General features: G+C 44.5%; 1 protein-coding gene across 3 annotated transcripts in view; it reads left to right on the top strand.

Annotated features, from left to right (window-relative positions):
• Positions 1 to 157: 157 nt before the first annotated feature.
• pold3 (polymerase (DNA-directed), delta 3, accessory subunit) overlaps positions 158 to 9,559 on the top strand; it is a 41,704-nt gene continuing 32,302 nt past the window's right edge. For all 3 annotated transcript variants that reach the window (XM_060826926.1, XM_060826925.1, XM_060826924.1), the window contains exons 1-4: positions 158 to 239; positions 1,405 to 1,460; positions 3,224 to 3,326; positions 9,208 to 9,247. In XM_060826926.1, coding sequence (XP_060682909.1) covers positions 177 to 239; positions 1,405 to 1,460; positions 3,224 to 3,326; positions 9,208 to 9,247 — 262 coding nt within the window. In that variant the 5' untranslated portion in view covers positions 158 to 176. The remainder of the gene's footprint in view (positions 240 to 1,404; positions 1,461 to 3,223; positions 3,327 to 9,207; positions 9,248 to 9,559) is intronic.

Genomic DNA, 9,559 nt, shown 5'->3' with positions numbered 1-9,559 from the left:
TTATTTCTGGGTTTTTCTCAGGGCGCCTGGTTGCCAAGGCAACAGGCCCCCGCCCGCCCTCTGACCCTTGACCCCGCCTTTCCCGCCTGCGCCCGCAGGCCTCCCCTCCCACAACCGGCCCCGCCCCCGTGACCTCTCACCCTCCCACTCTCCGCTTTCCCGCTTCGGCCGTGGCGATGGAGGAGCTTGAGCTTGTGGTGGAGAACATTGAGGAGCTGGTGGCGGATGAGAATCGGATCGTGAGTGGGCGGCGGGGGGCGGGGCGGTAATGATAGTGAGGGGTACACCCCCCTAGGGGGAGAGTGTGGAGGGGTACACCACCCGGGGGGAGGGGGGGAGTGTATGGAGGGGTACACTACCCCGGGGGGGGGAGAGAGAGTGAGGGGTACACTACCCCGGGGGGGAAGAGAGTGAGGGGTACACCACCCGGGGGGAGGGGGGAGAGTGTGTGGAGGGGTACACCCCCCTGGGGGGAGAGTGTGTGGAGGGGTACACCCCCCTGGGGGGAAGACAGTGAGGGGTACACCACCCGGGAGGGGGAGTACAGAGTATGTGCAGGGGTACACCACCCGAGGGGGGGAAGAGGGTGAGGGGTACATCACCCGAGGGTGGTACATTGTGTGGAGGGGTACACTACCCCGGGGGGGAAGAGAGTGAGGGGTACACTACCCGGGGGTGGGGGGGGGGGGTACAGAGTATGTGGAGGGGTACACCACCTAGGGTGGGAGAGTGTGAGGGGCACACCACTGGTGAGGAGAGAGTCTGAGTGGTACAAGGGGTGCTGGGGCAATAGGAAAAGAGTGCAGCGGAATATACACCCAGGTTGGGGGCAAGCAGGTAGTGTGAGGAGTTATGTACACTGGGCAGGAGGGGGTAGGTTATGGTGGTGAGAATGTGGGAGTATGCACCCTAGGGACAGAGTTTGGAGCACATACACCTGGGAACGTGGGGTGAAAGTGTAGAGGAACATGCACCTTGGGTTGGCGGTGCAGAACGTAGGGAAATGTACACTTTTCAAGGGTGGTAATAATGATGATATTATACAGAGGAACCTTGATTATGTGGCACTTGGTTATCCGAATTTTGGATTATCTGGCAAGATCGTGATGCTTTGCTAAACTAGGTTATCCGGAATTCAATTAACAGATCGAAATACTCCCTGCATGTGTCCTTCAGATAATTGAGGTTCCCCCGTATTAGGGACACAGAGGATGAGGTGAGGAGTTTGTACACATAGGAGCATGGGAAATACACTCAGTTGAGGGGTAGGAAAGAGAGGGAAGATACGTTTAACTGGTGGGTGGAATCTGGTGTATCGGAGGAATATTGATTTATGCCTCATTTGAAGTATAATTTCTTGTCTTGCTGCTGTACCTGGTTTTCTAGTTAGATTTTATTCTTCAGGTCACGTACAAGATGCTGAGCCAGTTCCTGAGCATTCATGTTAACCAGGCAAAACAGTAAGTTCAATGACTCGTGAGACATCTTGCCTCACATCTCACCGTCAAATTATTTGGCTACAGAACTGCTTCTCACAGTGGGATCTCCTGGTGAGGGAATCCTGTGTCACTCGTATCTGGTGAGGAAATGGACCAAATGAGAAGGGATTGTGGGTTATACCAATCACTTGTGTATGTTTCATTGGCATATTGAAATGTAGCATCTTCATTGTTGTAAAACATGTTGCAACAGGTCTTGGTAGCCTCAGGTGGGAGTGGAAAATGAGGTCTGCAGATGCTGGAGATCACAGCTGCAAATGTGTTGCTGGTCAAAGCACAGCAGGCCAGGCAGCATCTCAGGAATAGAGAATTCGACGTTTCGAGCATAAGCCCTTCATCAGGAATAATGATGAATTATTCCTGATGAAGGGCTTATGCTCGAAACGTCGAATTCTCTATTCCTGAGATGCTGCCTGGCATGCTGTGCTTTGACCAGCAACACATTTGCATCAGGTGGGAGTGGATCAGATATTGGGTCGGCCTCAATTCTTCCTTTTCAATTTGACATGAATTGTAATGGTTTCCATGTTGTGGACATAAGTATCAGGGTTTGAAGAATGGATGTCACAATTGTAAAGTTTGATGCTATATTTTCTAGAATTTGAATATCATTTGTACTAAAGAACTTGCATTGTATTGTATAATGCAAACGTGGAATAAAAGAGCAGGAGTAGGTTATTTGGGTCATTCAATATGATCATCGCTGACCATCTCCTTCAGTACCCTGTTCTTGGTTTCTCCCCATTCCCTTTGATCCCTTTTGCCCTGAGAAGAATATCTATTTCCTTCTTGAAAACATTTTACAATTTGTCTCAACTACCTTCTGTGTCAGAGAATTCCACAGGCTGACCAATTTCTGGTTGCAGAAATTTCTCCTCATCTCAGTCTGAGTATCCTTAGAGCGTGAACCTCCTGGTTCTGGACACCCTCATCATTGGGAACACACTTGCTGCTTCTTCTCAACTTCAGTAATTATAATCCTAATACAGGTAGATACAGTCTGTCTTGATGCTACAAACCTGCTGAGTTTCTCCAGCATTTTCGATCTTTATTCCTCTGTGTTCCTATTTACCAGGTCTTTGTTCATCTAGTATCTCCTTACATGGCTGAGCACCAAATTTTGTTTGATTAGATTCAAAAGTTGTGAAATGCTCTGGAACACTTTTTTTCTATGTTAAAATCAACCTCAAATGCACTTGGAGGTTCTGGAGCTGATATGTTTTGAGTTTCGTAGAATCACAGACTCCCTATAGTGTGGAAGCAGGCTGTTTGGCCCATCAAGGTTAGACCAATCCTCTAAAGAACATCCCACCCTATCCTTGTAACTCTGCATTTCCCATGGTGAGTCTAACTAACCTGCACATTTTTGAACTGTGGGAGGAAACCAGAGCACACCCATGGAGACACGGGGAGAATGTGCAAACTCAGTGTAGACAGTTGACCGAGGGTGCAATTGAACCTGGGTCCCTGCTGCAGTGAAGTAGCATTGCTAACCACTATTCCACCATATTGCCCCAAGTTTAATGCCATTTTAGTCATTGCTATATGTTGGCTGCCCCATGGCAGTTGCCTGATGTCAACTTGAGCAGCCAGTTTTCTGAAAGATTCTTGAAAACGTGAGGTTTGTTCCTCAGGTTGAGACCCATTTTATGTACCAGATTATGTTTGTCACAAGGGGTTTTGCACCTTTAACTGTGTAATTCTGCCTTCTGTTTACTTCCAAGAATGCTGTATTACTACGTGGAGAGAAAGCGGAAAGAAAATTCTGGAGCCCAACTCCATGTGACGTATCTCGTGTCTGGGAAAGCAGTTGAAAATGGAATGTTGGTATGTGTATCTAGAACCATCAGAAAACGCTCAGATTAGAAATTGTCAGGACCACTTCTTCACATTCTCATACTTCTTAATTATGGAATGTCCAAGAACCAGTAACCCACCAAGCAATCAAATCCAATTCTCTTCATCGATCCTTCAATACTCCTCCACTCTAATCCCACACTTCTGCTCACTCCATGTATCCTTTAATAAGATTGTAAGAATTAGAAGCAAATGGTACGACACTGGGTAAATCCTCCTGCTTAATTTAAACCAGCAACACATAGATTTATCCCGTGCAGTAATCTGAGAAATTTCTTTTGCTGACTCTGATTAAGGTACCTGCAGTAACCACACGTTAAGTCCAGTTTGGTGATGTAACTGGCTCGTCAGACTTTCTCGATACTGTCCTCCAATCTAGGAATTGAATAGGAGTCTGACTTTGCAACAGCACTGACCTTCCGATAATAACATGCAGAATCATTGAGTTCCGTCCTTTTTGGGAACTAAGACGATCGGCAAACTCCACTCATTCTGGTTTGGTTCGATGATATCCTCGTTGAGCATGGCTTCCGCCTCCATTTGGACCGGTTTGGCTTTGAAAGGATTAAGCCAGTAGGGGTGTTGTTTTATCAGAGCAGTATTCCCTAAGTCTACTTCATGTAGAATAGCATTGGTCCTCTCCATCTGATTCTTACATATGCCCTTATACTGCAGTAACAAATCTTTCAACTGCATTCTGTGTTTCTGAGACAAATGGCTTACTAACCTATCCCACTCCTCAAGGACGAGTTCATTTTTTAATCTGTTTTGAGGCACGTCAAAATCCATATCATTGGGATTTGATTCCTCATCTGCGAGCAGTAACTAACACATGTTTCTCCAGTTCTTTCTGTCTAGTATAGTACATGACAAACCCAATACCCTTTTTTCCTATCTGGCATCTTTACTAGATAGTTCACCTGACTCAACTTTTTCTCAATTTGATAGGGATCACTAAGCCTGGCTTTGAAGGGATGTCCTTTCACTGGTAGCAGTACTAACAGGTCATCCCTTCAGGAAAACGTCCAAATCTGAGCTTTTATCTGCCACCTGCTTCATTCTGTACTGTGCCCTCTTTAGGTGTTGTTTCGGTAACTCAGCTATTCTATTTAGTCTCTCCATCACCTCTGATACATAATCTAAGTGTGAGATCTCTGACTTTGGTCCTGTCAATTTTTCTTTAATTAATTTCAAAGGACCTTCACTTGATGTCTGAATATTAAGTCAAAGAGAGTGAACTGAGTAAATTCATTTGGGGCATTACTAATGGCAAACAATATGAATGGTGTACCTTTATCTCAATCATTCAGGTAATCCTGACAGTGTGGTCTGCAAGGTCTGATGCCAGCTTTCTAAAGCTCCCTGGGATTCAGGATGATATGCATTGGGTTTAAAGTGCTGCATACCTGACCTACCCATAACCCCAAACAGCCGAGCAGTAAAATTTGACCCTTGGTCTGACTGAACCTATCTGGGTAGCCCATATTATGTGAAGAAAGCTACTAACTCCTCAATGACCCTTTTTGCCTTGACACTCCGTAATGGAATTGCCTCTGGAAATCTGGCAGACACATCCATTATGGTGAAGTACTGGTTCCCATTTTTAGTTCTCAGGAGGGGACCTACACAATCAATTATAACCCTCACGAAAGGTTCTTCAAGTGCGGGAATTGGCAACAAAGGGGCTGGTTTTAATACCACCTGTGGCTTACCTACTATTTGGCATGTATGGCAAAAGTTAACTACATCCTTGTGCATTCCAGGACAATAAAAATGTTTTTGTACTTTAGCCTGAGTCTTTTGTATCCCTAGGTGACCTCCTATAGGTAATTCATGTGCTACTGGTAACACAACCTGGTGCACTTCAGCCCATTTCTCCTCTGCACTAACCTGCTGTGGTCTCCGTTTCCATCTTGGGATTCTATCTTTCAGATAATAATCCTCCGGAATATTCTCAGCCTCCTTTCCAGAGTATGCATCCACATTCATATTTTTTATTGTCTTGTCTTGCTGTTGCAACTCCCTTAGCCTTTCAGGGCTAAACACTTCTCTCTGACCCTCTGCCTGTTCAGGTTTTTCCTGCACCATTATATCAAACAGGGTATTTGCGAACCTCAGATCATTCATCTTTCTCTTTACTTTTCACGTCATGCTGTGACTAATGATAGTGGGATCTGGTTACCACATAGTCTTGGAAAATACCAGGATATTTCTGTTTTAATTCTTCAGTTTCTTGGTCTTCCTTGGGCTTCTCCACAACAAGAGGTGTCACTCCCACCTTAGATCCTGCCAAATCATTCCCAAGAACACACTGAGCTGACACTCAGTCAGTCACTCCCAATGTAACTTTCCCAGTCTTGAGTTGGCACTCCAACCTAACCTTACACAGGGGAACACTAAATTTCTCTACATCCAACCCACAAATCACCACACTCTCGGGTAACAGATCAGAAAGAGTGCATTATTCACTCATCCCTTACTATCAGCAACTGGTTAGATCCTGTATGTCTCAAAATTATATTGTTTTTCTCCCCTGTTCTTTGAGTAAACTTTACCTACAGAGGCAAATTTTTTGTTGAGATCAGGTCCTAACTCCATATCCAGCTCCTGCCTCGGCTGTGCACACTCCTGCAGCTCCTTGGCTCTTCTTGGGGTCTCCTTTATTACCATCACTTAGCTTCTTTTACCACACCTTTTCCCACAGTGCCTTTCTTTACTGTGACTTTACATGTCCCACTTTACCATAGTGGAAACACCTGAGGCCTTTCACCTCCTTTCCACCCTTTTGGGCTTCTTTTTTTAATCCTGTGGTAAATTCTTGCCAATGCTCTGTACTCTTGGTTTCGTAGTATAGGATCTTCTCTTCTCCCAATTTCCAACCCCCTCAGGATGAAATTCTGGCCAGAAACTTGTCTTTTGCACCAGCATGTATTCATCTGCTAATTCTGTTGCCTTCCCCTCTCCCTGAACTCTGTTCCTCCACATGAATTCTTATCATCTCTGGAAGTGAGTTTGTAAACTCCTCCAGCTAATAATCTCTTGTAGAGCTTCAGAGGTCCTGTCCATTTTTAAAGCATGCACCCATCTATCAAAATGACTGTTTAATTCTTTTGAAATCAACTCCTTCCTCCCTCCCAACTCCATTTTCCTCAATTTTAATTTTTCTTCCTCTCCTGCATTTGTTTGTTTCTCTGATTCACCTAAGTATTTGAGTCATTCATTTACAATTTCAGCTTTACTTCTGTCCTTGGTTAAACCCAAATCTAACTTCTTTGGTAATTCTAAATGTATGGACTTTTTGTTTCCTTCTAAACTTTCTTAGCGAATTTGACAAACAAATCCCACAACCTCTTTAGCAATTTTAAGAGCCATTTCTCGCCCTTGTAATCAACCACAAGTAACTGAAAGTAAACAAATTGCTTCACCTACATTATATTTAAAGATCTAGGACACTAACCTCCAAGTGTTTAAATCTGCTGGGATTTTCCGTAATCCCAAATCTGTCTAAATCAGTTCAAATTATAAATCCAAGACCCAAACTATTCAAACCTTGGGCAAAAGCCCCCTAAACCATTCAAATCCCAGGAACAAGCCCCCAAACTGTTATGACAGAGTAAGTCCCCCCGGTTATGCACTACCACAGTTAGACGGTAGTGTATGGGCGTTAAAAAAATAAATAAATAAATCCCCCCGCTTAATTTAAACCAGCAACACAAAGATTTATCCCATGCAGTAATCTGTGAAATTTTGATATGCCAAGAACTACTTCAAGTAAAAATTGTCAAAGTTATTTCTTAAAATAGAGCAGAGAATAATTAACTTACAATTATTTACATCTCCTTCCTCTAACCTATCTTATACTTTCCCTTGAATAATACTAGTCCGACTAAAATACCTGATTAAGATTTGCCCAAAATTCAAATTTCAAAACCAGCCAGCGGTCAAATCATCATTTTATATCTTCCTCTGTAGATTTGCTCTCTGGGTCGGTGTCAGTGTTTTTCCTCTGTGCAAACTCCTTCTCTAGATAGGTACTTCTTGGAGAATTTTGACTCACAGCTTACATCTGTTGGTCTTTTGGCAATTTTCTCCCAACTGTTCAATTTTTCCCGGTCTTATCCCCAAAACATCGGATTGTGTCATTGGCTTTTAATATTGCCAGTATACTAAATTCAAACTTGATTGGAGTTTGGTATTTTTGGGGCGTTATAACTTAAACTGATTGGCCCAATTCAAATTTGTTTTTGTCTCCAGGCCACCAGCTACCCTAGCTGCTGACCACATGTTAGATTGTATCTTATTCAGAACTCTTGGTGCTGTCAGATACTTCTGCTTGCTTTTAACTCTTAAAGGTGCAGTGCACCCACATCTTCATAACACAAGCATAGAGTATTCCATCCATAAATGCAGTTCCATCATTCAATAAGAAAATGACTGATCGGATTACGAACAACATAATTTTCCTGCCTATCTCCCCTTCACATAATCAGCCACTGCCACCGCCACCACCACCACCACCACCGCCACCACCACCACCATCACCACCACCACCACCACCACCACCACCACCACCACCACCACCACCGCCACCACCATCACCACCACCACCACCACCACCACCACCATCACCACCACCACCACCACCACCATCACCACCACCACCACCACCACCACCACCATCACCGCCACCACCACCACCACCACCATCACCACCACCACCATCACCACCACCACCATCACCACCACCATCACCATCACCACCACCGCCACCACCGCCACCACCACCGCCACCGCCACCACCACCGCCACCACCACCACCACCACCATCACCACCACCACCACCACCACCACCATCACCACCGCCACCACCACCATCACCACGCTTCCTTAGCCTTGATGCCACTTGTCAATCTGAAAGCTGCCTAACTCAACCTTGAATGCAGCCAATGACCCTGCTTTCTATGTTTTCTGGGGTAGAGAACTTACAAGATAAATGAGCTTTTGAGAGAAGAAATTCTTTCATAAATCCATTTTAAATAGGAGGTTTCTGATTTTGAAATAAAAATCTAAGTATTGTGGATGCTGGAAAATTGAAATTAAACAAAGTGCTGAAGAACCTCTTCAGGTTTATCAGCACTCTATTTCTCGCTCAACAGATGCTATTACTCCAAATTCTAGTACTTTCTTCCCTCAGTTTGAATTTCTGCTTGCTTGTTCTAGGTTCTCTTAAAAGGGGAAATATCCTCTCCGTTTTCACTGTCGGGCACCCAAAGGATTTTGTACATTTGAATAGGGTCACCTCTCATTCTTAATTCCAATGAGTACAGGCTCAATCTTTCCTTATAAGACAATCCCTTCATCTTGGGAAAGAGCCCTCATTTCAAATAAATTGTAGAGTTCCTTTTATGATAGTCTATAGCTTTATCAGCCTAATTAATGTACTCATTCTTTAAAATATGGTCCGATGCTAACTCAGGGAATACATGTATCTCTTATGTGCTGCTCAGGACATATAGCAAGAGGATCTCGGGTTCCAGCCTTGGTCTGCACTGAATTAGCTGACCTCAGGCAGGACATATTTAATTGCTACACTGGAGGTCAGTGCAGCTGACTGGGGAGAGATCTGCTCCCGGATCTCCATTGCAACAGCACCCTCCAGCATTAGCAGGCAAGCACTGGTGAAGAATGCAACTGTCATCACATCATCACAAAGGCTTTCTTAAGGAGAATTAGTTGTTTTGGGGGTAGGATTGCAGAGAAGCAGTCTGGTGGTTGTGGTGTTCTCCTCAGGTTAGAGGGTGTTAACTGGCTAACTGACCAGTCACTAACTCAGTGGTTTTTTTTATTCCAGTGTCACAAGGTAGCAGTGGTGAGAGAAGATCAGCTGGAAGGTAAGAGTAGCCATCTACGCTTCACCCACTTATTCATGTCTGTCATTTGAGTTTTTGGCCAATCATTTCAAGAAGTCAACAGCATCTATCTTTTGTGAACCTGTGACCCTGAGCACTGAGTGCAGAGCTCAGATTGCTTATGTTGGGGTGAGGTACCACAGTTTCTGTGGGAGAGAATAGAGAAACTAAATTGGAGATTTCGCCCTGTGCTTTATTGGCCAGCGTGGTGGCGGTGGCGGCGGCAATGGGTGGTTATGTGAAGGGGCGATAGGCAGGAAAATTATGTTAAGTTCGTAATCCGATCAATCATTT

Source organism: Hemiscyllium ocellatum, chromosome 6 (genome assembly GCF_020745735.1).
Source record: "Hemiscyllium ocellatum isolate sHemOce1 chromosome 6, sHemOce1.pat.X.cur, whole genome shotgun sequence".
In the NCBI taxonomy this organism is placed as follows: Eukaryota; Metazoa; Chordata; class Chondrichthyes; order Orectolobiformes; family Hemiscylliidae; genus Hemiscyllium; species Hemiscyllium ocellatum.
This window is presented reverse-complemented; position numbering and strand designations above follow the sequence as displayed.